The sequence below is a fragment of the Neospora caninum genome, chromosome VIII, assembly GCF_000208865.1.
Source record: "Neospora caninum Liverpool complete genome, chromosome VIII".
NCBI classification, from domain to species: domain Eukaryota; phylum Apicomplexa; class Conoidasida; order Eucoccidiorida; family Sarcocystidae; genus Neospora; species Neospora caninum.
The window spans coordinates 5,684,606-5,712,149 of record NC_018395.1 but is presented as its reverse complement, the minus strand read 5'-3'; the positions used below and the strand labels follow the sequence as shown (position 1 = coordinate 5,712,149).

At 58.6% G+C, this 27,544-nt stretch overlaps 3 protein-coding genes across 3 annotated transcripts; 1 reads left to right on the top strand and 2 right to left on the bottom strand.

Annotated features, from left to right (window-relative positions):
- Positions 1 to 2,830: 2,830 nt before the first annotated feature.
- On the bottom strand, positions 2,831 to 5,440 carry NCLIV_037130 (putative leucine rich repeat protein; the record flags this gene model as incomplete). The annotated part of the gene is made up of 4 exons (XM_003883914.1): positions 2,831 to 3,091; positions 3,421 to 3,712; positions 4,146 to 4,221; positions 4,507 to 5,440. 4 exons carry the CDS (start codon positions 5,438 to 5,440, stop codon positions 2,831 to 2,833), a joined length of 1,563 nt encoding a protein of 520 aa, XP_003883963.1.
- Positions 5,441 to 7,731: 2,291 nt separating this feature from the next.
- On the bottom strand, positions 7,732 to 8,297 carry NCLIV_037120 (conserved hypothetical protein; the record flags this gene model as incomplete). The annotated part of the gene is made up of 4 exons (XM_003883913.1): positions 7,732 to 7,857; positions 7,916 to 8,029; positions 8,083 to 8,195; positions 8,252 to 8,297. The coding sequence occupies 4 exons, from the start codon at positions 8,295 to 8,297 to the stop codon at positions 7,732 to 7,734; spliced, it is 399 nt and encodes a 132-aa protein (XP_003883962.1).
- Positions 8,298 to 9,757: 1,460 nt separating this feature from the next.
- Positions 9,758 to 27,212, top strand: NCLIV_037110 (conserved hypothetical protein; the record flags this gene model as incomplete). The annotated part of the gene is made up of 9 exons (XM_003883912.1): positions 9,758 to 10,213; positions 10,925 to 12,715; positions 13,211 to 20,658; positions 20,841 to 23,139; positions 23,379 to 23,723; positions 24,061 to 25,078; positions 25,612 to 25,679; positions 26,093 to 26,218; positions 26,736 to 27,212. 9 exons carry the CDS (start codon positions 9,758 to 9,760, stop codon positions 27,210 to 27,212), a joined length of 14,028 nt encoding a protein of 4,675 aa, XP_003883961.1.
- Between the last annotated feature and the right edge of the window lie 332 nt (positions 27,213 to 27,544).

The following is a 27,544-nucleotide window of genomic DNA, read 5'->3' as shown; positions in this document are numbered from 1 at the left end:
GCCAATGCGAGAGAGGCGAACCGGTCCCTTCCTTGTCCTGGCGCACGCCCATTGACCCGAGATCGGGTTCCCGGCCTCGGGAGTGGCTGTGGAGTGGGATGCTCGGTCACTGAATTTCCGCGTGGAGACCGCAACGAGAGTAGTTGCGTCCTAGAGACATACGGTGCACTGTTACGAGCGATCGCACTGGGCCGCTGGCGCTGTGAGAAACGATTCGCTTTTGACGATGCTGGTGGGATCGTGTTCGCTTGTCCTCGTGCTGGAGTTTTATTGTTTGACTCCGTGTCCAGGTTGCCAACAGGAAGGTCCCGACAGCGCAAAATGCGTTTTTTTGTTTGTTGGTCGGTTCTGAAGACACGCAGAAGAGACAGCCAGCACCAGTATGCATTAGGTTACTCTCCGTGCTGAGACGCATCACGGTGGTTTTGATTTGCTATCATAAGCAGCCAATACAGTGCGGCGCTTTAGTCCGAGTTCCCGGTGAACGTAGATTCGCATCTGTATCCGAAAGAGGGCAAACACCAACGGCATGCTTGCCATGCTCGTTCCGTACACAGGCGAAGAAGGGGAATATTACCAAAAGTGCTCTGGCTCTTTGGTAGAGGTGTGCTGCGCACTGGGATACAGTCTCTCAAATCGGGTTGAATTCCAGTGGCTTGGTAACCGATTCGCTTGTAACGTCATCGCTCTGAGACACACACTGACGGACAGTCTCCACACCGGAAATAGCGCTAAAATATACGCGACATGTCCTCGTACTCACGGCGGGGCGCTGATACAATTCCCTCGGTCTGGTGACAGTCCGCTTGCTCCCCGAACAGTTTTTGATCTTGGAGGGATTCGGTGGGTACCTTGGCTCCCCGTCTCTAACTCGACTGGGCAACTTCTTGTCGCAGGAGTGGAACTCAGAGTTGAGTCGCCCACGCATAGGGGTTCTGATTGGCTTAAATGACAGGAATGGTTCTTATCAGCCTAACGGGGGCCCGCATTGTCACAGGTAGGGAGGAGAGGACATGCGACTCCGAAGCGAAAGCATCTCTAAATCAGCTGTGTGACTGCTGCTGTGTGTGTGAACCGGTGGTCCCCTCTAATCACGGGAAAAATGCTTCAAGCTCTGACCAGCTTCACTTCTGATCTCCAGAGCCCCAGCGCGGTCGCTTACCTGCGGTGCGAGGCTTCGAGGGTATTCGCGGCAGCAACTGCTTTCCGGCTGGACACATTTCTGAGAGGCTCCGAAGTCGGTATCATGTGCCAGAGTTACTGCTTCATCTTCGCTAGATATGATGACGGCAACAGGCAATGAAATGCTGCTGCTGACTGGAAGAGTAGGGAAGCCGGTAGGTCCGCGCCCTCCTGTCCGGTCTTCTTCAGTGAAGCTTTCTGCACAGACCGGGGCCCCATTCGCCGTCAGAGCAGAGACGGAACGGGCCGATGTAGGCCTGGCCGTGCTGCGCGCAGCTCCGATGCAACGTAAGGATTGCTCCGTCTCTCCTACGCCGACACAACAGGAAGTTGCTGAGGGATGCTGGCGAGCCGAAATGGGCGAAGTAGGCTGACGGGCCTCACTTGCGTCCGCTTTGTTACCCTGAAGATACCACACGTACTGACGAACCGGCGGCGCTCCTTTGGATGGTGGAAACTGAGACCCAACTCGACTTTGATTCCGGTGCACAGCTGCGCTAGACACCCAGGCGGAGCGCTCGGGCGCTCTCTACGGAAAGAAAAGGCTGCACAGCTCGCCGGACGCAGGTCTTGACCGCGCGCATCGCAACTAAGTTTCCTCTTGACCACTTCTCCGAACAGGACGGCGGTGACATGGAGGCGCGGCAATTCATGGGCCGAATGCCTTCTCTTCGCAGAGAGCAAGACGATATGTGGTTCTACATGACTTATCGGCATGCGTGTGAGGGAGTCGAGCGTCTCTCGAGCCATTCTTCTAAGGTCCTTTTCGCCAGCACACACCCCCCCTCTGCTTCTCTCGTCTCTGCGCCGCAGAAAGCAAGATATGTCTAGCGTGGCTCCAAGCGCGACCGAGATTCCACGTTGCACCCCCAGAAGGCAATATCAGCGCGATCTGCGTGGCGCTCCTTACCGGACACCGGACAGGTTCTCTCTGAACGTGGGGATTATTCCAGCAGTGCTCGTCGCTGGGGCTGTTCATATGGACACGAAACAAAGTTCTTCCGGAGTAAGAAGAGCTACGTTGTAGGCTCGGTAATGAACAGCTTTCACGACATCCAGCAAGTGCGATTGCAGAACCGCTCTTTCTAAAAGCGGCTTTTCGAACCGTCTCCATGGCGTTACAGGCCGAGGCCGACGATGAACACGGAGATCCGTCTCCGTTCTCAGTTCTTGGGGGGTCAGGATGAAGCGGATAATCTCCTGAAGACGGCGCCCCCGTTTCCACTTCTGCTCTCCACATGCCTGTCGAGGGCTCTGTTTCGTCCGCTTTGGTAATTCTGGAACCCCCGCCCTTCCAGTACGAGCAGGGGCTGCCTTGCCTTGAAAGCAAGGTTTGAATATACTCTTGCATTGCCAGCGTGGCGGAACACGCAGCATCATATGATCGAAGGTCTCTTTGCCCTTTCGTCAGCTGTGTCAAGCACCTCATATAATGCTGGGCTTCAGTGAGAAAACGGTTAATGAGCAGCTTCTCGAGGTGCAAGAGACGAAGAAGAGCCTAACGAGATTAGACAAATACAAATTCGAACGTGATATCCATTGGAAAGGGGCCTCCCGCTGCTCAATAGTGTTTCATGTAAGAAACGGTGTGAGAAACAAACTCCGCTGTCTGTGCACCACATTGACAGCTCCTTTAGCCCTTCTCTCTTCAGGTGCTTTCTTTCCTAGTTACCAGTTTCGTATCGAGCACATCACGCGAAATCTCGCTTTGCAGAGGTATGCACTCCACTGTTGAAGCAGCCGGGCTGCGGCAGAGCATCGCTAGTTTTCCACTCTTCAGCACGTCGTCCTCGAAGAGCAAGAGCAATCCCTGGACCTCCTTTTCCAAGGTTATGACTTGTCTTCTCAGATCTGAGGAAACCGAGCCTGCTCTGGCAGCCAGACCACCTGGTGAATAATCTTGAGCCGCCTGCGAGACGCGTGAGATAACCGAATCCAAATCGTGCAAATGCTTGTGTCCCTCACTTTCAAGACCACGGTACACCAGCGATCAGGCTGAGAGTAAACAGGTTCTATGCTTCGTCTCTGCACAGTTTGGACACGTCGCTTGGAGCGTCTCCTTCTGGAGCGATTCAAGACAGCAGCTGCCTAAAAACGTGTCTCCGCCTCTTCTGCCTCTTGCTTTAACGTAGACGAAGGGTCTCTGGCCCAGGTCACGTCGAGGATGTCCCAGCAAAGTGAGCCGGTGCTACGTGAAAATCCGCTGTGTGTTTCTTCAATGACGGTGCGCCATTTTACCTGCAAAATACGGATTGTGAGTCCGGTCGCCCCGGGAATGTTAACTGCCGGTAGGCTGTGCCGGATACTTTCCAGCTGTGCAAGAGCTGTCGCTGTCTGCTCGTAGAGGCGAGCCGTCCCGGAGGTTTGAGTAAGGCGGTGGAGTCCAGCAATGAAGGCTCGACGAGCTCTTTGCAGCCTGATGAGGTGCTCGTTACATCTCTCGAGATGAGCACTTGCCTGGATGTCTCTCTGGAATGCGGCTAAGTAACACTGCTGCTGCTGAGACCGAAGAGCAGCCTCGGCGGCTTTACTATTTTGGTACACAGAGAGAAGAGTTTGGATATCGGATTGGAAGGCGTCTGCCGTCCCTTCTTCCTCCTTGCAAAAACTGCGGAACGCGCTGGTGGCTACTGGCGTCGGTCCCCTACACGGACACCGTTCACCCGCTGAATGCGCCTCTGCCCGGGTACGATGCTGCCCGACGTCTTGGCTAACTGTAAGGCGTCTGCTTCCCTCAGACACGGATCTCTTCTTGCCTTCACTTGAGCCGCGCGGAGCAGTCCTGTTTAGAAAGGGCTCGTCTGCGGCAACTGTCGGTTTCTTTATGAGCTCAAGAACCGCTTGAGCACAGTCACCAGAGAACTCCGAGAGATTCGTAACACCGAGTTGACCAATGGTAGACGATCGCCGAAGAAGTTTCTCACGTTGCGCCGAAGAGTCCAGTTCTCGGGTATCGAGCCTACTATCCAAACCCAGGCCTGCACATGACGGGGAGCGGCCTGAAAGAGGTTTGCGCCTGCTTTGGCACGAACTGGTACGCTGAGAGGCTCACAATTAAAACTGGTACACGATTGCCATTCCTGCTTCAGCCAGAGAAATGTTGCACACGCGTCCAAGTACCCGAAACTTCAATGAACCTCATCCGAAGCAGTAGGGCAAATCCTTCCCAGACTGCTTTCCCCACTTCGCGTGCAAGTGCTCTGTACTTCGTGAGGTGGATCGTCTAGTGTACTACGGTAAATTGGTGGCCTCACCAGCCCATCCGTCTGACACACTGAATTGGTCCGAAGCTCACTATGCCGTCTGATCATTTCTCTTTCTTACCTGGACAAGCGTTGGTATCTCTCTGCTCAGGTTGGACAGTGACGGCCCGCTGCTGTGGTTCCGCCTGGGCGGCACAATGTGGGCATTCTTCTTTAACGAGAAGGCTCTGGTTGGTCCCTCCCGCGCCACTCTCAGAGGAGACCTGTGCAGCAGCTGCAGGGTTTCTCGTTTCAGATGGAAGGCGGACAGCCGGCACTTGCTCGTACTGTGTTTCCTTGTCGCAGCCGATGTTCCCGAGAGTCTTCTTTCGGAGCTCATCCAGCAGACCAGTGCCAGCCTCGTATCTTGGTAACTCGGCGGCTTCACCAACCTGAGCGTCTTTTACTGTCGGTGGCGGCTGAGGTGTTCCTGGGCAGCTGACGTAAGCAAACGCGCCATTAACGGATCGCTGAAGCTGCGTGCAGCTCCGTAGCTTGCTTGTGAACGAAGAGTTGAAGGCGAGGTCGTTGTTCAAATTGTTCCCAAACAGTCGCAAAACTTCAAGGTTGGGAAACTCAGCTAGTGCCTCTAGTGAGTTCACGTCCTCAATCGCGTTGTCGGAGAGGTCCAAAGTGCGCAGCGATAAAGGAAATGTTCCGGTTTGTTTCTGATGGCCTACTGTTGAGTCATCCTGGCATTGTGACAGTGTGTTGATACTTGGGTGGTCTCTTCTCCTGAAAGCTGTCCTAGGCGGGAGTGCACTAATAGCGTTAGAGGCCACATCAATGTCCTCCAGAGGTGCACCGCCAACAAACGCTGTTAGGAAACCCAGGTTCTGTAAGCCGCAGTCTTTCAATCTCAGTTGTTTTAGAGATGGAAGACGCCCAAGCGAATCGAGGCGGTGATTCTGCAACTGCAATCCTTCGTATCGAATGACAATGAGGTTAACCATACTTCGGAAAGCATGCGGAAACGCCAAAAAAGCTTTGAGACTGACAGTGTCGGTTGTCAGCATGTTGAAGCTTCCCAACAAGCCAGTGGTCGCCTGAGACTCCTGGTGGTTTTCCTTTATTTCTGCACTGCGGGAGGAAACAGGCAATTCCTCTGCGTGGCCGACAACATTTTGCTCGGTGGCTACAGATGGCACCCCATATACGGTATCGCTGTGCTGCCATTCAAGTTCATATATCTCGGGCGTCGCTGAGGAAGAACTAAGACTACCTTGTCTGGATTCATCTGTTCGAAGGTCGAAAACTTCTGGAAGGCGTTGATTGTCTTCCCATGCAATAGAGATACTGTCGCTGTTCTGCCTGGAGCCGGCCCCGGCACTGCAGAGTTCGCGAGGACAAGCAACAGGCCGCGCCATGTCACCAATCACGACAACACTACCCCTGGGTCAAAGCGCTGGGATTCACAGCGTTGCCTCTTGCCACACACGGTTGCAGACGTGGTTCAGAGGATAGTGATTAGAACCTTGAGCTAGGAATGTTTGAAAGGAGGAGTGGCACCGCCGTTTCGAGTTCTTCCCACGCCATGTCCTTGCCGGGAAAGCGTCGAGCATGCCGACGTAACGCGTTTGCCTCTCGAAGGAGCCACTCGAAGGACACGAGACCAGTTAGGTCTATGCCAGAGAAAGCAGACCCATTATTTACAGGAGAAATTGATTTTGCCCTCAGCAGCGCTGTAGTGAGAACCATGTATACGGTGTGCTGCACACTTCTTCCGTAAAACAAAGTAATTCGCCCGGCGATCCATGGTAGACAGGGCTGGCACGTTAGCCGAACCCCCGCCCCACGGCTAATGATCCGAAGCCCTCAAAATGGGGCTGATCAATGTTCCCAGGCTTCGGAGTGACACCGTGACTCTCGTGAGTCCTGCGAATGGAGTGCACGAGATTAAAAGGGCTCTGAGCTGTAGATGAATGCTAAATCTAGAGTTTTTCACCGATGACACTGCATGACATATAAATGCTCCTTCCGCAAATGCGCGTCCTCATGTCTTCGTCACCTGAAGGGGAACTGGAATGATAAACTGGCAGTCTCACATCATACCGTATGCTGAACCAGGTTAGCACAGGAATCTAGTAGGAGACTTGCGCCCCCCTGATAGATTAGATTGCTTCTGTGTTCATTGAGTCCACAAATACGAAGGCGGCCATCTACAACCAAGATGCCAGAATAAGCACACGCGGCGCTACACAATATGATTCTGCTGAGGTTTAGATCAGCGAATCTAGCTACAACCGTTGCCATTCCAATAACGCAATGCCTCGAACAAGTAGAAGGGCTACTCGGTCCGCAGGGTCCGAGACCAAGGGCCACATGGGCTGCAACTGCCATACTCGTGACACTTCTACACTGCAAGAAGGGATCATGATGGACTTTTGGACGAAAGTCTTTGTGCTGCCTCAGTACATAAGAGGCGAAGAAACTGCATGTTTTCTGTCATCACTCGGTTTGTCGCTGCAATGACTGTTCCACAATAGTCCTAACGTATTTCGCAGCGGAGATGCCTAGGCTTACATTACAAGGTGCCCAAGACTTGGAAATGCCAGAAAGCAAACTCGAAAGCGAAGCGCTCACGTTCGAGATTACCAGTGACTTTCTTGTGGAGAGCAGGCACGACACCATCTGTTCTTACAGTTCCTAGGGGATCGCCCCGCATCGGGTTTCTACGGCGATGATGTTTTACGCAGGTGTGCGCATTGGTAACCGTACCAGTCAACTCTGGCGCCATTCAGGTAGAAAAGCCTCTCGCGCTCGCCGTGACACATCTCTTTGTGTAGCACAGCTTAGTTACAGCTTAGAATACTATCAGGTTTCAAGACATGCTGAGGTATCAACTGCTAAGGAGCGGTGGACATTGTAATGCCATTATCTTTTATGTTAGGAGCTGAGCTCAAGCTTCGGTGCGAGAGTTCGAGTAGTGAGAAGCTTCAGGGCAAGTCATTCCCGACCCGAGCAAAAACCACTTAGAAACTGGTGGGCAAAACGCTCCCCCATCTGGACGTAACACACTTTCACTTACAGTCACGGTGTGCAGGGAATTCGGGAGCGGAACAGCTCTTTCCAGATTTCGCGAGTGGCTACCAACATGGTGGCCTGAACCGGACAAATTCACGGCGTATTGTGGAACACCCATTTCAAGAGAGGTGTTCTACCATTACTTATGAAGGAACTCGCGGAATCGCAGGATACAAAACCACCACACAACTTTTTCGCGGGCAGTGACCGTGTGAAATGGTGTACAGGAAGAGCGCCCTTGCAAGTCACAGCCAGCGACTCGTATCGCGGCACCTTGAGTCCATTATGTTCCGGCGGTCTTTGGGTTAGTGCATTTCACATAGGTGCCTTCCGCTCTATCAGGAAGTTTATCAAGGTGCACAATGATTTCCCGCATTATATTTTCGCGCTCCTTAGTGTCTGTTGCCACCTGAATGTTTCTTGTCGATTTCGTCCGAGTAGTTGCTTACACATAGAACCAACCTTACGATTGAGCGTCTTCTTTGTAGCTCAGTAATGTCAATAGTCAAAGCATCTTTCTCCAACATAAGCGAAGCAAAACGTTCATTTAGTGCAGCTTTCCGGCTCTCCTCGGCGCTTAACTGCACTACGAATGTACTCGAAACCTAATATGCACCCGGAGTTGGACGCTCACTTGCTTTGTCGCTGCCTGCAAGACTACAAGCTCTTCTGTAAGTTTTCTTCTCAGGGCTGCCGCAGTGTTATCAAACTCGGCTTGTATAGAGCGGGCTTTGTGGTCAAAGGCAGCTGGAAACAGGTAATAACACGGAAGTGTGAAACCTTTCCTATTTGAGATTTCCTACCTTTGCCTCCACCGTCGCTGCCATTCAAACTGTTTACTTCTGACATCGTGCAGAGAGGTTACATGTATCATCCAACAAAAGGAGAACACGCTTGGCGTAATGTCTACCCCCAGTGTTCTGGCTACACTGCTATTTCAATCACTCCATTGGAGCCCACGGCGCGCCTTACGATATAGCACAGATTTGCAAGTAAGAGAAAGGCGTCGCACAATTAACATTGGATGGTTCCCATTAGCTGGTTTGAGGCGTCTGGCTCATGTACGCCACCACTGTTTCCAGTGGATGTACACCCATTGCTCCCTACCAACCGACAATCGAAGGAAAGCGGCCTCGGTACAACCGGTAACTATGCACATTAAGCTATCCTGGACAGCAACAGATGTGGGCATGAAGTAACTGTTCCGACTCCGCTGCAGTACATTTTGTCTGCTTTGCTGCTTTTTTTTTCAACCGAGGACTTTAGAAAAACTCAATGCGCGCCCACTCTCAGGGCTGAGGAATTTCGCTGCCGTCTGCGACGGGGGCGCACTGACGCTTCCATATCGGGCTGGTACAAAACGGGCCACTTTATATCGAAGAATTCTGCAACCTGAATACCGTGAGGAACTGCGGATTCGCCAGCGACTCACCAATGCCCGTTCCAGAAGTGCCCGCCCAATGACAATGCTTCCTGAGCTCGCGGCAACGCGGTGCTGGATTGAAACCGCCTTTGTACGGATATCAAAACGACCTCCGCGTGGGCGCAAGCACCACATCTCGTCTACCTGCGGATGTGCTCGAGTATATTGTAAACAGGCACTTCTCTTCACACAGAAAAGCAGTTGCAACATGACCACGCTAGTAGCGACAAACACATTTGGGGCACTTGCTCGATGGATTCAGAAGTGGGAGGTTGGCCTTAAACTGCTGCATGCAGCTATAGAGAGCAAGTAGGTTGTGAATGCAGGCAGTGCATGCTGCGTTAGTAAAATGGAAGCCGGGAACTTCATTGTGGGGGATATACGACCCGAAATATGTCTTCGTATTTTTGGAGAAGTAAGCGGCAGGTGGATTGCTTATCGGACCGGTTAGTCCTGTTTCACCCTCGAAGAGGGTTGCGCGGCGTGGCCGGTCTTGCAGGTCCAAGACATGCAAAGCCGTGCTGCGGGCAACATTTTTTTGTCTCGTCGTTCGCCGAAAACGGCCGTTGATTTACAATTGGCAGCTGTATTAAACTTGTTTGCCTCGAACAATGTCTGATACCGCCTGAGACAGAACGCGGTCGCCGCGTGCCACTGTGGTCTTCCGCCTGTCCCCACTTGACAGCCATCGCGGTGTGCATCCAAGCCCATTTGCTTCCAATCTGTCTCTTGCGTTCCTCCCCTCCCCCGTCTTCAGAATCATCCCGACCCCAGACGCGTTTTTTTCTTACTCAAGCTTTCACGATCCGCATGCTTCTCTGATTGTCTTGGGGCGACACCCTTCGCGTGCCGGGCGGACGCCCTTCCACACTCCGTTGGAAGAAGAATGGCAAGCTCCGGTGGCGGTTTGTTTGGCAGCTCCAGGCAGCCCGCCTCTTCGACTTTATTCGGAGGAGGCTCGGCAACAACGGGAAGTGCGCCCTCCCACCTGCCTGCGGCCAATGCGCAGGCTGCGCCGGGGTCCTCTTTGTTCACAACTGCTACTCCCGCGGCGTCTGGCAATCCCACGAGCAACACTACGCAGACTATCCCTGGGCAGCAAGGAATCTCTCTCTCCCCTTCTTACGCATCCCCGAGTTCTGGCGGGGTCTCAGGATTTTCTCCCCCGAAGTCGGCATGGGGAGGCCGCCAGTTCGAGTGTCTCTACACAGAAGTCATCTGTCCTGCGGTTCAGAAAGGGGCTACGTGGCCATCTGCAAGCCAGCTTAGAGAGAGACTTGCAGAACTTCAGAATGCCGCTTTGGCGGCTGCCTCATCTGATGCGCCTACGAATGGAGTAGAGGTATGTCAGTTCCTCCGTCGCGAGAAGTGTAACCGTGAACAGGCCTCCACAGGGCTTCGGAAAGAAAGACAGAGCCCCTGTGTGCAAAGCGGCCCTGTGGTGACTTCGAGCATACATCCGCATTTTGCCATGATTTGACAAAGCTGGCTGGCTCTCTTAATAAACAGGTTCTGTTCAGGGTCGTTGTCTCACATGAAAGTAGGAAGCGGAAACGCGATAACGCAATCGGTTGATGCTGAGTCTGAACTCAGTATGTCTTTCCCGTTTGTGTTGCATGGAGGAGGAACTCTAGGCTCAGCTGCTGCTCCCGCATATGTCCGGGTGTGCCTGGTGAACTCTAATTACCGGATGGGAGCACCGTTGAAAAATATGCCGATATGTTTTTTGCTCTTCGCCTACGGCTTCGCTTTCTCGTTCTTCACCACTTCAATTTCCTTTCTGAGGAACAATGGCTGTGTGGACGGATATTCTTTGATTTAGCACTGGAATCTTGTCAAGGGTATTCACAACTTTATGCGTTACGTAGATCCTCTGGCTTGCCGTCCAGCCTGGCGTGCGCTCTCGCTATTTTTGTCGGACTCCCCTTTCGACTGTGTCTCTTCTCTTAATCTTCTCCGTCCGGGTTAGATTTTCCTTCCGTTTTCATCTTTTACCGTGGTTACATCTTCTTTCATCCCTGTCCTTGCTCGTCCGTTGCTGTCCCCTGTGCAGGTGTGTGCGCCTCCCCACGCTCCCACTCGAACTTCTCCGCCCCCGCGAGGATCGGGGCAGAAGTCATCTCCAGGAACTTCTCGGCGGGATGTCACGTCGTCGCCACGGGATGAAGAGGATTATATGGCGTCTCTGGAGGAGGAACAGGCAACTGTCAGGGCTCAACTGGATGCGCTGCTGGCGTTCCAGCGTTCGGCGTTGCAGCGCATTCTCCTGTTTCAGGATGCTTTCGTGAATGTTCTCGCGGTTCCGGAGCGCCAGGTTTCGGTGTCGTCTGCTCAGCTGGAGCAGTTTGCTCGAGAGAACTATCCAGGATGGGAGCGTCTGTGCAAGGATATCGACCAGCTTTCTCAGTTGCACAACTTGGATCAATTTATGTGCTTTTCCCTTGCTTTCGATGCCGTCCAAATTCTCCAGGAGACCACGCCTTCGTCTGACGCGTCCTCTCTCTCCTCGCTCGGTTCTGTGCAGTCTTGCGACGGAAAAGAGAAATCTGGCAACGGCGACGTGATGTGGGATCCGCAGCTGATTCTCGCCGCACTCCACCGCGAGCAGCATTTCCAGCTTCTGTGTCTGTTTCATTTGGCTGTGGCTCTGTATGCGGAGGACTCCCTAGGCGTTTACGGAGATGTCGAGAATGCATGCAACCCCGTCTCGGTCTCGGTCTTCTCTCGGCTCGCCCGCCGCGGCTTCGTGGAGAACCTGCTCGATCGCATTGGCTCTCTGGCCTCGACGCTTGTGTGTCCTCCTCTGCTTCCGTCCGCGCCCGTCGCGAGCGTGTCTTCTCCGTCGTCTCAGTTGCCTTCGCCGAAAGAGAACGTTCTCTTTGGCGGCGCGTCGCCGTACTACGCGACGCTTTTGTCTCCCTTTCCGTCCGTACTTTCACTGGCCCTTGCTGCCGGTCGAGAGGCCCTGGCGAGCACTTCCTCGTCGCAGCCCTTGTCCGAGAGTGTGACGGCCTCCTCGCCGATTTCAGCTTTGGCGGCTGTCTCGGAAGTCCACGACAGTGCCATGCTGGACCTCTGTCTGAAGATTTTGCACTTTTTCTTTGCGCGCTTCCAACCCAGCATGCAAGACGTGCAAGATTTGCTTCTTCTCATTCCGCATGTCCTTAGTCCGCACGCGAACGTCGAAAGAATTCGGACAGAAGGCCGACTGGAGAAAAGCTCTTCGATGGGTGCATACGAGCTTGACGCAAAGTTCCAAGCTGCCTTACGAGCGTTGGGCGAAAGAGAGAGCGAATCGCTCGTCGGCGGTGGACGAGCAGACGGACCCCAAGGCGTTCAAGCCGCACAGGAAGAGAGGGAGAGACGCACCAGGCTCCTGTACGGCGAAGATGCATTGAGACGAATTAAGGGGGGAGGAGCAGCTTTCTTTGCCAGTCTTCAACTCCTCTCTCGTCCTCTGTCTTTCCGTCTCGCGGAAATTCTCCTCGTCGCTTTGCACCCCAAGCTGCTCCGCTGGTTCGTGAGGCGGGGACCAGAGACAGACGAAGCCGAAAAGGGAGCGGACAAGGACACCGCTATGCGCCATCTGGAACTGCCTCCGCTCACAGAGCTCAACCCCATGAGCAGTCCCCAGGATATTCAGGAGTGCCGAGGCGATGTTCTGCATCAGGAAGAAGACCGTCCCGGTTCCACGACGCTCGTCCCTCCGTTCTCTCTCTCGGCAGAGGGAGCAGGCGAAGATAGGCCAGGCGGCGAAGGGGCCCGGAGTGCTTCTCTTGCGCGCCTCCTCATTCCACCGGATGCCGGCCTGTTTTACGACAAACTCGCGAAGCTCCGCCACGCGGTAGGTCGGGACGAAACGCGCACAGACGCGGTGTGACGCGAACACTTTGTATCAAGGACAGAAGAAATGCGCCACTTTGTGACTTTTTTTGACGGCAAACCGTTCCTCACACACGTTTCCTGTCTTTCAGTTTTTTCTGAAGACCCCTTCCCCGCGCCGCGGCCGCAAACAGAAATGGCCAGACAGAAGAATCGCGCAGGGGACTCGATCGACTACAAGTCGCTGGCTGAATGGATTTTGAAGTGTATTTTTGTCCGTTTCAGACAGTTGTGTTGAGGGTAGGAAACGAGCAAGGAACAGAAGAAACTCGAGGCAAGGACGAAGGCCAGCGGGCGTGAATGGGAGAGTGCGGTGCAAAGGAGTTTGCACTGTGCGTTCTATCTCTCTTCGTTCCTCGCTTTGTTTGTTTTCTTCCACTCTCGCCTTTCGCCTCTCCTTTTTGGTTTTTTGAGACCCACCCCTCCTCCCTCTCTGCTGTGCTTCCTCGTCCTTCAGGGCCAAGATTTCTGGCGCGACGACGCGGGCTTGGAGTGCCTTCTCCGCTTTATCGTCTGCGGGATTTACATGTCCGACGCTCGAGACGCGTGGGACGCTCTCGTCTCCTCGCCGGGAAATCTGTTTGTCCTTCTAGGCGAGGTGTTTCTTCGGGGTCGGTCGCCTCTCGATGCGATTGACCTGCTCTCCTTCCAGTTGGTCCACGAGTTCCTCTGGCTCGGCTTTGTCGCTTCTTCGCTCCCGTCCATGTCGTCGCCCCTTTTCACTGAGGAAGGGCGAACCTCTCTGCTGACGCACTTGGTGGAGGTGGAGGTCCACCGAGCCCGAACCCGGAGTTTCTCGTGGATGATCGAAGACTTTCGAAAGGAAGAGGAAGAGACGCCGTTCTCCTTCTCGTCTCCCGTCTCCCCCTACAGTTGCTTCTTCTCTGAGCATTCGTTCCTCGGCGCGCCGCTGCTCCAAACTGAGATGGCGTCATGCTTCTATCAGAGCTCTGAGGACGGCCCGGCGCCGGAGGAAGACGAAGATGGCGAGGCGTGCGGCAGCCGCTGGCGGCGACCTGCCGGCTGGTCACCAGCTCTTTTCTCTCCGATGTTCGTCGACAGAAAGGGAAAGGCAGAGCGACGGCGACGCGAAAAAACGTCTCGCTTCCCGTTCTCACACACACATATTGAACGCGAAAGCGACGAGTGCTCTGGCCACTTGCTGGCTCTCCTCAAACTCATTGCTGTCGTGTGCCGTGCGTACCCCGCTGCGTGCACCCACTACACGGATCTCCTGTCCTACTGCATTGAACAGTTTTCGTTCCTTTTTGACACGTCGCTGTATGGAGAGGACGGCATCGACGCCGGCTCTCTGAACCGCCCCGGCGCGCCTGCCTCGTCTCTGACCTCGTTTTTGCCGCGCGACAAGGCGCTCGCGAGTTACTCCTTCTTTCCCCTCGCGAACGACGCAGACGACGCAATTCCCCCTGCGTCGGCCTTCCCGCTCGCGTCGCCGTACAGGGGCGCTTCCGAAAGATACCCCTTCTCGCCCCTGTCCTTCCGTCCCCCCCTGGTCCCGCGTCCGCTGTCGTCTTCCTCGCTTTTCCCAGACGCCGGAAGTTCCACAGATGCGCTTCTGGGGCCAGAGCGCCGGGCGGCTCTGCCTGCGTCCTCGGAGCTGAGGGTGGTGAGTGCGGCGGCCCGCGAACTGGGCGTCAGCCTGGTTCTCCACCCGCCGCTCTTGGTCGCCCTCCTGAATCTGTCGTCTGTTCTCGCGAGTCGCGGAGGACCCCTCGTGGCGCAGCGCGTTGCAGCGAATTTTGGCACGCCGCTTCTGCCTTCTCTCCGATTCTCACGCCTCTTTCTGACGCTCTTTCAGCAGCTGGAGGCGTCCCTGCGCGGCCAGTATGCGGCGCTCCCGCAGTACTTCTTCCTCGGGAGACACACCGCTTTCCCGGCGTCCTCCCTCGTGTCGGCCCTGGATGTGACGCCGCCGGCCCTCGCCTCTCGCGCATGTCCTTCGCCGTCTTTCCTGGGCTCCAGCACCCTCGGCCGCTCCCGCGCGGAAGACCCGAGAGAGTACCCAAACCTCTTTTCCTTCTCGGGGCCGGATCGCGGAAGGGCCCTAGGAGCCCGCCACGGCGACGCGGAGGGGCGAAACGAGTTCTTGGGCGGCATGCTGCGCGAAGACAAGCACTTTCACTTGCTTGATCGCAGCAAGAGCTTCCCGCGCGGCCTGCTGGCGTGTCTCGAGACCTGCTTGCGGCTAGCAGGCAGTCTCTCCAATTCCTTTCTCCTCTACCTCCTCCCGCTTCCCTTCCCAACGCTCCCGGAGCGCCTCTGTCCGCTCCTGCCAGCCTCGCCCCTGTACGGGAGCAGAGGAAAGCGCGAAGGCTTGCGCGGGCCGTTCGCATCCGCGGGGTCAGCCTCGCCTCTCGCGCAGCCTGGACTGGACAGCGAGTACGGCAGTTCGTCCAGTTCGTTCGCGGACGAGGGCGCCCGCGGCGAAGGCTGGCATATGCTCGACTTCATATACGAGATTCTCCACATGAACTCGAACAACAAAAACATCAGCTTGCTGGGGATCAAGGCAGCCTGTCTCGAGGCGTTAACCGGGAACCTGGTGCGGAACCCGTCGACGTCTCTCGCGGTGCTTCTGCAACTCAGCTCGATGATTGACAGCCTCCGGCGGGACCTAAACCTTCCCGCGGAGAAGCCTGGGGCCTCGCGGGACACCGCGGACAAACGCGAAAGCGCCTTCCTGTCTCCGTCGTCTCCTGTCGCTGAGGACGAGGGCCGTCTGCTTCTCGCCTTCACCACCTGCGTCGCGTACCATCTCCAACTCGTCGGTCTCCGGCGTCGCTTTGACGCGACCCTCGCCGCGTTCTGGGCCCGCGTGGCCGACAGCGGAACCGGCGACTGCAGCGGCCAAGGCGACGGCAGAGGCGCGACGAGCTGCGCGCCGGCGGGGCCTTCCCGCGAGGCGAGAGAGCGGAAAGTCGAGTTTGCAGGGCTCGAGGCGCCCCGGGAGGCGTGCGACGCGAGCGGCGGCACGGGGGGAGCGGGCGACGCCGACGGGTATCTCGCCGCCGGATGGAGAGGACAACTGGAACCGTACGGTGCGCCTGCGACCAGCGGAGAGGCGGACAGAGGAAGCGCCCTCAGCTGTTCGGCGGTCGCTGCGAACGGAGACGCGTTCTTCGCTTCCCCCCAGGAGAGAGCCGCAGCGGTGTCGCCGTCGGGCGGTTTGCCGCTCGAGACGGACAGCGATCTCGGGGACCTCGCGCGGCTTCACTCCGTCGTGGGGTCACATCTGACGCGTTTGACAGCGTTTCTTTTGGAGATTTTCGTCACTGTTTTTCGAGAGCCCTTCCAGCGCGCGTGGCAGAGCCTTCCCCAGGCGCGCTACTGGCGCCTGGCCGTTGTCCTCCTGCGGTCGTTCCGTCTCGTCCTGCGCGGGCCCCTTCCCCGGATTGGCGCCCATCGCGTGGACGCCGCCGCCCGCGAGCCGTTCGGCAGCTGTCAACGCGCGACTGCGGAGGCAACCACGTACCTGTTTCGCGCGTTTCTGTGTCTCGAGTCCGAGGCCTTTGACGCCCTGATGAAGGTCGCGTGCTTCCACAATGCCACATCGCGACTGTCCCTGTCGCTCTCGCACTTTCTCCTCTCGCAGCAGAAGCGTCAGGCGCGCAGCCCGGCGACTCCGCGCAACCCGTTCGCGGCGTGCTTCGCCGCTTCGCCTTTCGCCTCCTGGGGCGTGGGCGCATGCAGTTCCTTCGCGCTGCGCAACGGGATGCGGCTCGGCCCTGGAGGCGCGTGGGAAAGAGGCGCCGGGCGCTTCGGGACCTACGAAGATGGAGTCTCGTCGTTCTCCTGGGAGAGGCAGAGACGTGAGGCCGAACAAAGGGTCGGTCCGTTTTCCTCCAGCGCTCCCCGTCGAGCTTCGGAGTCCTCGCCGCCGCTTGCTGCTTCGTCCTGGGCCGCGCGCAACGTGATGGCTGAGGAAGTCGCCGTGGTCGGCCTCGACGTGCTTCGTCTGCTCTTCCAGAGAGATGTCCTCTTTCTCCAGTTCTACCGGCGCCAGGCGACGCTGCAACTGCAGAGCGCGTGGGAGAAGCGATCAACCGAGGGCCGGTCCTGGCACGGTGCCGAGACAGGAGATGCGAGGGAGGTTGCAGAGAGAGAGCGCGCGGAAGAACGAGGCGAACCTTTAACCGGCGGTCCCAGCTACTGCACCCGTGAGGGGCGGTTGACTTCTTCGTCGCCCGGCCTTGAGCTGCAAAGCTGGGAAGGAAGCAGGCCGCTCTGGCCTTCAGGACAGCCGGGGGAATTTGGCGTCTCGCCGTCCCCCGGGGCGTTGCCGGAGCAGCTGTCAGGGGCGGCTGCGAATCGGCCCGGAGGCAGTGGCTGGGCACTGCGTACCGCAGAAACAGCTGCGGCGGACTGCCTGTGTCTGCGATTTACCCACGAACAGCTTGCGCGTTCGGCGTCTTCTCTCGTTCAAGAGCTTCTCTGGGCAACGGCGGGTGCCCTCGGGCTCGAGCCGTCTCCGCTTCGGTTCAGGCAAGCAAAGGGACAGGGCGCCCCGAGTTCGCTCGCTGTCACCTCGTTCCTCGCGTCCCTCTCTTCGTCTCTATCCATCCCCCCCTTCTCGTGGTTCGTTCTCGTCCACTTGGGTGGGGCGGGTTTGCGAGGCACCGGGACGGGTTCTCGCCCCGCCGCGCTGTCTGCGTCTTTGTCTCCATCTTCCTATCCTCCCTCGCTCCTTCGCGTGTGGAAGCTTTCGCTGTTCACGCTGCACCAGCTGAGTGTGCGAGACCAAGGCAGGCTGTCCTCGCTGTTCGCCGCCTACCCAGGGATCCTCGACGCAGCCAGAGAGACGGTCACAATCGCCCTGCTGATGACGCCTTCGCGATTCCTCACTTTGGGAGACTGTGAGCAAGACCAAGTCGTGTTCGGGACCGTGCCGGGCGGCGACAGGGAGGACGAAGGCGCAGGAGACAGGGAGGAGGGGTGGGAGGCGCAGGAAGCCAGCGAGAGGAAAGGAAGCGTTGCTGCAAGCCGTGGAAAAGGCGCCGGCTATTTTCTCTCGCAGCGGGGGGATGGCGACGCGACTGCCTTGACTCGCTTTGTTACCGAAGCAGACAGAGTCTCCGAGGAAGAAGACAACTACCCGGCCCTTGTGCTGCCTTCGTGTGAAGACCTGGCCGACCCGTTGTACGCCACGACGTCTCTCAGTAGCTTTTTCCTCGAGGTCCCCTCCACGTGGCAGAAGAAGACTCTCAGGCAGGCGCTGCTGTCTCAGTGCGTCGCGGACGAAAGGGAGCGCGACCGCGAGTCCGTGCTTCTTGCCGCGCTGAGGCGGTCGTCCTTTCTCCAGAGGTCGCGAGACGTTCCCGCGGCCTCAGGAGACGGCCAGCGAGAAGGCAGCGAGAGCGACAGCCTCTATGCGGACCGGCTCCAGGCCTCGTCTGCTGGCGACCCCATCTTTTCTTTTCCGCTGCTTCGTTCGCGTCTCTCGGACTTCCCGTCGCTCACGGAGGCGCGTCTCGAACGGAGGCTGAACCTGTCGGCGTCGTCGGCGGCGGAGAAGCTTTTGCTCTCGGGAGGCGAAGAGGCTGGAGAAGAGGCCGGCCTGGTTCTGGAGAGAAAGGACGAGGGCCTGGCGCAGGCGCGGTGGATGTTCCGCTCGTGGCTCCGCTGTGCGTTCTACGCCGAAGTTCGAGAAGTCGACGAGTTCGCCAGGCTCCAGAACGCGCTCCCCGCCTCGTCGGGCTCCACAGCCCTTCCGATTCGGAAAGACCTTGACAGAAAGTGGCAGCGAGTGGAAGACGCCATCGTGGAAGGCACCGACTTGGCTTCTTGGCAAGCGCTGCGTTTGCAGGAGACGCGACAGGCTCGCCTGGTGCCTGGTAGACGCGCTCGGCGAGGCCTGACCAGCCACGCGACTGGCGGCGCAGCAGGCCGAGGGGATCTCGGAGGCCGCGACGATTGGCGCCTGCCTCTTGGCGGCTACGCAACGGGGCTCGGCGAAGCGGGAAGCGAGACCCAAGGAGACGGGACCTTCGACGACGAAGATTTCCTCTCGCTCTTCCCGTCGTTTTCTCACTTCTACGCTGCTTCGCGGCCCATGGTGCACTCGAACCGGTGGGTAGATGCTGCCTACCTACGAGAGGAAGGCGAAGCGCCGCCGAGCAAGTGGATTCTCCCGCCATTCCTGCCACCAGGCTGTCCGGCGTTCGCGTACACCTACGTCCCTGCAAACTACCAGAGCGCCGCGTTCCACGCGACCTCGTTCCGCCGCCTGGCTCTCCTGCTTCTCCACGCAGGCGTCCAGCGCGCGTGCCTGGCGTCTCTCGCGTCGTCCCCAGCCGCGGGCTCTCGCCGCTTGTTTGGACCCCGGGGACGAGAGGGCGGTTGGGAGCGCGAATGCGACAGCGCCTTTTCCCCGGACATGTCTTCAAAGGGTGTCGAAGCGGAACGAGGCGACACGCAGCCTCCGGCTCCGCCGACCTGCCTGCCGCTGTCGCTCGCCCTCCTAGGCCTCGCACCCGTCACGGACGCGGTGGCCGAATGCGCGCCGTCAGGGGCAAAATCGCGGCTCCTCGAGAGTGTGGCTCGAACTAGCCCCGCCTCGCTGGCGACGCTCGCCGGGGCGTTTTCGCCCGCCTCGCGGTCCGCGCAAGACTTGCGTTCCCGTGCGGTGAGAAACCTCGGAGTCCTGATCGGAGACGAGGGCGGCTACGGCGGAAAAGGAGGCCGGGGCGGCCGGTTCCCTCCGCTGCGGTCCTCGGCCGTCGTCCTGCCTGTCCTTTGGTGGCGAGGACAAGACGCGTGTCTGTCCTCCGGCTCCTCGCCAGGCACCACTCGCGGCGGGGTCCGGCCAGGCCAGGTAGCTGAGGCCTTGGTGGCGCTTCTGCGGGAGCGGCCCCACTTTGAGGTCTTCGACGACGCCGTCGGCGACCTGTCGCCCCAGACCCTCGACCCCGCCACCGGCGTGCTGGTCCGAGAAAGCGAGCGTCAAGCCGCGATCGTCGCGAACTACAGCCAGCACTGGGAGTTCCTGAAGGCTCTCCAGATTCTCCATCTGCTGGCGGTGACTGAGGCCACGCGCGCCGCGGCTCTGCAGCTTCTCGCGTGCCAGTGGCCCGAGCGGTATCAACACTTTGACGCACTGGCTTCGTGCATTCGGAACGTGCCGAGATTTCCACTCCTCTTGCGTCCGCTCTTTCTTCTCCAGCTCTCCTCCACCGCAGAGATCTGTGCAGTCGAGATCCGAGAAACGCTGTGCAGTGTGGGTTCCGCGCGCCGTTTCGTCAAGGGCCACCTGGCGCACACAGAGAGACGACAGGCCGGCCTCCCGTCGGGCGCCGCGACTGGGGGGTGCGGTAGAGACAGGACCGCCGGCCTAGCTGGACAGCTCGAAGGGCGAAGAGAAGGGGGACAAGGCGGTGAGAAGAACGGCGCGCAGGCCGCAGGCGGAACGGGATCGGATCGGGCAGCGAGACAGATCGGAAGTGCGAGCGACGGGGAAAGGGTACGCCCTGTCTCGGCCTCCCCTCAAGACGTGATCGACGACCTCGTTCTTGTTGCCCATCGCCTCCTGAACCCCGCCCCGAACCTGGGAGAAGAGCGGGATCTCCTCTTCTCGTTTTCGCGGCTCCTCTTTGCCTTTGAAAAGAGCATTCAGGCCCCGTCGCTCCTCAACTCGCTAGGCGACACCCTGCACAGCGTCGCGACAGCCAGTGCTTCGCGGCGAGAGGAAGGCGAGCCGCACGCGCGGAGACACTCGATCGCCCGCGCGGCCTCGCCGAAGCCGGGTCGCCTCTTTGACCGCTTTCTCGCCTTCGAGAGAGTCACGCGGGCGCGGCGCGGAGACGAGGCGCGGCGCGGAAGGGAAGCGGAGGAACGCTGTCTCTGGATGAAAGCTACAGGGGTTACCCGAGCCGTCGCACTTTGCCTCCAGTGAGTCAGGGCCCTTCGCGCGCGGGCGTTGCGTCTCCCCACACTGCTCCACGCGCTCACAGCGGCTCCTCGCAGACTGGGGAAAGGAGACTGCGGGGAACCACCAGACGGCGGGTCTCTTGCGTCGTCGCTAATGCATTCTCGGGTTGAGCTGCGCGTCTTCGCTGTTTTTCTGTTTTCAGACTCTGCGAGCGAGACCTTACTGTCCTCTCCCCCTCATGTTCGTCACAGCCCGAAAGCGCGTCGGCCCCGTCCGCTTCGCTGTCTGCTTCGCTGATCGATCCTTTGCTGTTCCTCAAGCTTCGAGACACCATTTTGAGTCCCTTGGCCTCGCACACGCCACTCCGGAGGGCTGCGCAGGATGCGCGTGCGCTTCCCGCGTCCGTCGAGAGACTGCTGGCCTTGTCCAACCCGCAGGCGTCGCCTTCCTGCTTCTCCTCTCTCCACGCACACCTGGACGACGCAGCCTCGTCCCGGTCGCTGTTCGAGCTGGCGGGCTCCGGCGAGACGCGGGCGATGTGGAACCGCCACCCGGACCTCATCGCCGCGTTTTTGACGTCTCTGTGGATCGACGCCTTCCACGCGAATGTCGCCAAATTCACAGCATTGGCTCTCCAAACAGCGCTCGCCGCCCTGCCGTGTCTCGCGCGTGCATGCTACACGCTTCTGTCGCCTTGCTTCCTGCAGCTCGCCTCGTCGCTCCCTCGCTTCTCGCTGTCTCCTTCGCCGTGGACAGAACGACCCCTCGCGGCCGCGTCGCCGCACGCCCGCCTGCACATTGCCCAGCGGTCGTTGGAGACGCTCGAAGGGTTGCTGGCTCCACAGCTCGTCCGCGGCTACTCGATTTCCCAGATCTACGGCTTGACGCGGTTCCTCCACCTATCGCTCTCGATCTGGTGCACGGAGACCCTGTTGATGAGCGACGAGATCTGCGTTGCAACTGCGTCGGCCTCGCCCTTCTCGCTCCGGGCGCGCGAAGAGCAGCGCGCGGCTGGGGCTTCCTCGGTGACGCTCGCTTCTCTCTTTTCGCCGTCCTTCCCGACGCAGCTCGCGCGCCTACTGGTGCGCCTGCTCCTGTCTCTGTCCGGCGCCGGGGACGCGTCCAGCGAGGACGGAGACGCGGCGGCAGGACAAAACAGCCGCTCGGCCCTCGGCGCCTCCGCGGCTCTCTCGACGACCTGGACGGTCCGCGCCCTCCTGTACGACGGCCTCGTGCTGCTCTTCCGCCTGCCCATCTTCGGCTCCAGCTCAGCCACGTCAGACTGCCAAGCCGGAGGTGCCGCGTTCGGTTTTTCGGGACAGGATGGCGAGCCCCTCGAACAGACAATCCGGCGGGCGCGAGACGACGACCTCGCCACGGATCGCGCTTCGATCAGTCGTGTGGCGATTTCTCTGTTGACCTCGCTGGCACGCGAGCCCGACGCAAGATCGAAGCTGTTCCGTCGGCTGCTTCACGATGCCATTCTCGATCTGAGAGGCGGTGTCTCCGTCGTTTCCTCGCCGGCGTCTGTGGAGGGAGCGGCTCTGTGCCTGCCGGGAAACAGCGAAAGTCTCTTCTGGCTTCTCGCCGCTCTCGCACCTTCCCAGGGGACGCGGGCCCTGCCATGTGGCCTTCCGTTGCCCTACGGCGCGGCTGCGGGGTTGGCGGCTTCTCCGACCGGTCTCGAGCCCCGGCGCGTTTCGTCCATCGTGGCCGAGACGGCGACGCAAGCGGCGTTCAAGCAGCTTTTCCCGAGCGTCCCGCAATCCCTCGCTCTCGGTGCGCTGCGCGTCTTGACGGCGGTCGTGCAGGCCTCGCTTCCTGCGCAGCTTGAGTACGAAGGCGCCGCGAGTTTCGCGACGTGGGTGCGGCTCTTCACCGGGGAGGAGGCGCGGGCCGTGGCAACGGACGCACAGGAGGAAGAAGAAAGCGAAGCCCCTGCGGTTTGGAGCAGGAAGGACCGTCCGCCCGCGGCGCCAGGCTGCAGAGGCGAGCGAGGAAGAAAGGCAGCCAGGGAGACGCGACAGACGCGACGGGGGGAGGACCGAGTGGGACTGGAACGCACATCGCTCAAGCCTGCGACAGAGCGGAGACTCGGGGACGGCCTGGAAGGTTCACACGCAACGGGTGACTCGGGGTATGGCGGTGAAGGCGAAGGACGCCGAGAGGTCGAAGAGGAAGCGACGGGGTTCGCGGAGGAAAACTACGCAAGGGACGACCAGCGAAATTCCTCGGAGGCAGATCTTTTCGAGATGTGTCTGGCTGCAGTTCTCCTTGCACACCTCCACTTTGACGAGGCGCCGGGGGTACGAAACGGACACCGCGATTCGCAGCAACGCGGCCTGAGACGCGACGACGGAGGAAAGCACTCGAGCGCGGTTCCGGGCCTTTCTTCGCTGGTCTCCTGCGAAACGGGTGGAGCACGGCGGCGCCGCGGAGACACCAGGGAAGTGCTGGAACTCGCCCTCGTGACGCTCCGCCTCTTCCACACCGCTTGCCAGGTAAGGAAAAGTGCGGAGAGAAGAGCACGCATCCGAACAGGAAGAGAGAGTGCAGATCGCAGGGGATGTTGTGTTTTCTCCTTGAGTCCGAGTCTCGCTGAAAACCTGTCTCTGCGGCCCAGACGCGGGCGCTGACTACGGGAATGTGCAGTGCAGTGCAGGCTGCCAAGGAAGACGGGGAAGACACACAGAACTCGAGTCGAATGTGTGCGGCGTTGCTGCTTTGTTTCTCTCTGCAGCATCCGAGCTTTGCGCGCGATTGTGTTTCTCGCCCGCTGCCTAGCCAGCTGCTATCCGCTCTTCTGTCTCGTGGCGGATCGGGCAGAGTGCTGGGGTCCGACGTGTGTGCGGCTCCAGCCGCTTCCTCTTTCCGCCTTCTCGACCTGTTTCTCTCTTCGCCGCTGCTTCGCGCGTCGATGCAGACGATGAACCTGCGTGTCTTCCTCTCGTCGGCCGTCGCGCCTTCGCTCCGAGAGAACAGGAAAACCGAGGAGGCGTCCCGGTCGCTCGTCGCTGGGCTTTCCAACGCGCTCGTCACAGTTGTGCCTGTTGACCTCTACCTCTCCTTCCTCAGCGTCCTGCAGGTAAGCCGTGCAGAGTTGCAGGCGTGTCGGGTGCACGTGAAGACAGGGAGCGGAGACCAGAAAAAAAGGGACAACAAAACATAGGCGAAGGCAGAGAGCCCAGCGAGGATGAAGGGTGGGGACTGGAAGAAGGCCAAACACACCGGACGGCAGAGAACTGGAAGACACCGGCAGAGCAATTTTGTTTCCCTGTTTCGTCGTCCACTTCTCGGTGTGCTTCCATGGTCGGTGCGCTTCCGCTTTTTTCGTCTTCTGCCGACCCTTCTCTCGTTTGTGTCTCCACAATGGTCTGCTTCTCACTCCTGGCTTTTCCTGCGTCTTCCCTCTCGTCTCTCAGACTCTCTTGGGCCTCGACCCCCTTCCCGGCCGGTTGGTCGATCGCGCCATTGAGTGGGTTAACCGCGAGGCCTGTGTCTTCCTCTTTCCCCTTCGTTTTCTGGCGCGATTGGCCACGGCGTGGACAGAGACGAGGCGGAGCAATGCGTCGCCTCTGTCGCGGTTCCCGGCCGCGTTGCGCGGAGTGTTGCCTGCGCTTCCCGGTCGAAAGAGACGGTCGTTGTCGTCCTTTGAGGGTTCTTTCCAGGTGGAGTCTCTCGGCGGCCGTCAGAGTGAAGTCGAGGCTCTGTGCGCAGCCTTGGATCGGTACTGCGCCACGTCGCTTTCTTTCGCGGCTGAGACGTCTCGTGCGGAGAGCAGCGAGGAGTTTGGCGAGGCGCGCACCGCTGCTGGAAGGCCGGAGGAGACAGTGGGACGCGTCTACCTCGCTGCATGCGCCTCTCTGCGAGTTTACTTGCAGCTGCTGAAGGCGGAGAGAAATCGGCGAAACTCAGAAAATAAAATCGCTCTGACGCACCAGCTTATCCGAGCTGACTTCGGATTCGCGGCCGAAGTGGAATCTCTTATTGATACCCTCCTCGCCTTCCTCCTCATCGATCCTGCCTCATTCGAGGAAAGAGAGGAGGACGACTCAGACGAAGACTGTGCAAGAAGAAGACGAAGAAAAGAGGACGTACCTGCGCCAGGCCTGGAGCTGGCCAGCACTCTGAGAGAAATACCAGAAAGCGACGATGACGAGACCAGCGACGAAGACATAAGTTGCTTCTCGCGCTCTGCAGGCAGGATAGGAACCGCTCGGCGAGCGGGGTTGCAGCGAGAAGACGATGATCTCCATGATGAAAGCGAGAGAAGAGAGCCTGGCTCAGCCGTCGCCGGCAGACAACCGGCCGACGCTGTGGGCTTTTGGTCCTCCCACAGGAGAAGGAAGACCAACCCGACTCTCCGTCTTCTTCTCGTCCTGCAACCCGAAAATGACGCTGTCAAGTGGGACACCGTGCTTCTCATGCTTCAAGTCGTCGGTGCGTCTCTCGCCCTATAAACGGCCCCTGAATCGTGGCCCTTAGAACTTTCCTCCAAGTGGAGCGCAGTCGTCCGCATGCGCGGCGCTAGGCACGTCCGAATGCATCCTCGCGTGTGCTGCAGTCGACACGGGGGGATGCCGAGCATTGGGGACGAGAAAGTCTGTATCTTAACCTCCAGCTTTTCAGTGTCTGCCCGTTTTTGAACTTGTGTGTTTCGGATGACGGAATTTGTGCACGTGTGTGTCGCCCTAATGGACGGTCTTGTGCTCTGCCTTGGTCTTGCGTTTCTTTGCGTGTATGCCTGTCTGTTTATGTACACGGCTGGACACGTGGCGGATCGGGATGCTGACGCGTGTCTGCGGACCCTTCTTCCACGCGGTTTTTGGTTTGATGAATCTTTCACTCCTAGGTAATTCCATGCCAGTCAACCGGCTCGCAACGCCACTTCATATCGTGCCTGAATGGTCTGTTCTAGCGTATTACGTGTTAAAAGTAATACCATTCCCCTAGCCCCTGTCTACTCCCTTCAGGTTTCTCGCTCGGGTGTTACAACCGGCGCTTCGCGACGTTCACACTGGGCGCTTCCGTGGATGAAGAGGTGAGAGGAGACGGCGTGACGCCTTGTTGACAGTCTTGGCTCCGCTTCTGCCTCCTGCGTGCGGAACATTTGCGAGTCTTGACAACCCTCGCGGGTGACCCCAACTGCTCTGTATCTGCACTTCTCCATGGCCCTCCTGAATCTCTCTCGGCATGCACAAATAAGGGACTCACTGGTTTTTGCTCTTTTCGGTGTGGATGTCTCGCGTCCACCCGTCGTTTTTCTGCGTCATCTTGTGCGTCTGGTGGTGGTCGCGGGTTCTCTCGGGCGCTTCGTGTCCCCCCCTCGATCCGCGTCTCTCTCGCCCGTTCCTCTGCTTCTCTGCGTCTATCCCGTTGCCAGCTTGTCTCTCTTGCGCGCTTCTCCCGACTCTTTTCTCATGGTCTCTGCCGAGTCGCCGATCTTGCTGGCAGGCTCGGAGCGCGGCGTCGAAGCACGTCGACAGTGTTTGCGAGGCGACGGTCGCTCTTTCTGTCTTGGCTGTCAAGACGCTTCTCGACGACAGGGAGACTCGACCTCCGCATTTCGCTTCCGCTCAGGTACGCAGAAGCGTCGCAGGCGATTCTGGCGGTTTCCTTTCCTCTGGTTTCGTTTTCGCTTTTCTCACATGCAGTCTTTTTGGTCTCTGAAAAAGAGAGACGGCGGTCAGGCCCTCTGCATCCTTGGTTCCGAGACACAAATAGGCGGACGGATAGACCGATCCGCAGAGCGCCAGCTGGTCGCCTCTTTTCGCCTGAAAACGTGCGTGTGCGTCTACGCTGCCCTTGCATACATCTGTAGATTTAAATATGTATACGAGGGCGCATGCAGCGGCGCGTTGGGAGGCCGTGTGCCGCGGAGCAGCCATATGATCTGGAGAACAGATGTGCGATGTCTGTTTCGCGTGGCTGGGAAACCTGGAAACGTTTCCCTGGCTCCGGTCCCTGCACCATAAGCCGACAGAAGCGTGTCTGGGTTTGGCGCAACATCCACCTGTCTCCTTTGTGTGTCCTCCTTTTCGTCGCGCATCTCTCTTATGCTGCTTTTTCCGCCGGTGGTTCGTGTTTCCTGTCGCAGGCCTTCGCCCTTTTCCTGTCCTCACTGGAAGCGGCTCTGCACCTGCTTCACGGCCTTCTGCTTCTCTGTCTTCGCGTGTCTCCTGCGGCTCAAGAGCCCAGTCCTCTCGACTTCGCTCCGCTTCAAGAACGCGAACCAAGTCGGCTCTTCACTCCCGCGGGCGCTGCTTGGCCGAGTCGAGGGCCGTTCCATCCGACTCGAACTCAGGAGCTTCTCGCTCTGCATCCACAGTTCCTCGACTTTCTTCCACTGTTGGACCAGCTGAGCTTCGCGTGCGCCGCAGGCTCGCCGCCCGTGGCCTTCGCGGGGGCGAGCAGTCGAAGGCGAGGCCATGAGAGGAGACAGCAGAGAGACGAAAAGGGAGACGAGGGTCTGTCGTCTGCGAGACTCGATGAAGACGGACGATCTGCCCTCGGCGCAGTCGCCTTCTTCGCGGACCGTCTCAAGACGCTTATCTATTTGTACCTCAGGACTTGATGCCTACAGCCGCGGTGGCTGTCGCCTTGCGACGCAATGTACCGGAAAGACGTTTTCTGTGGCTGTAACCAGCGGGAGGCAAGATAGCACGCCTCGCTCACCGATGATCCTTGCCGAGCCGCATGCACTAAAGGGTTTTTCGTTTTTGTTTGTCATGAGGCGATATGTGCATATGCATTCACAAGCAGATCGATGGGCTCGTACAGTGCGCGCGTCGATCTGGAAGTTTCACGCCGTAGTGCTTCCTTCCGCCTACTCGGCACACTCACGTATGGAAGCTTACGCATGCATGTATATATTTATGCCGGCGTGGAGCTGGACGAAACTGGTGA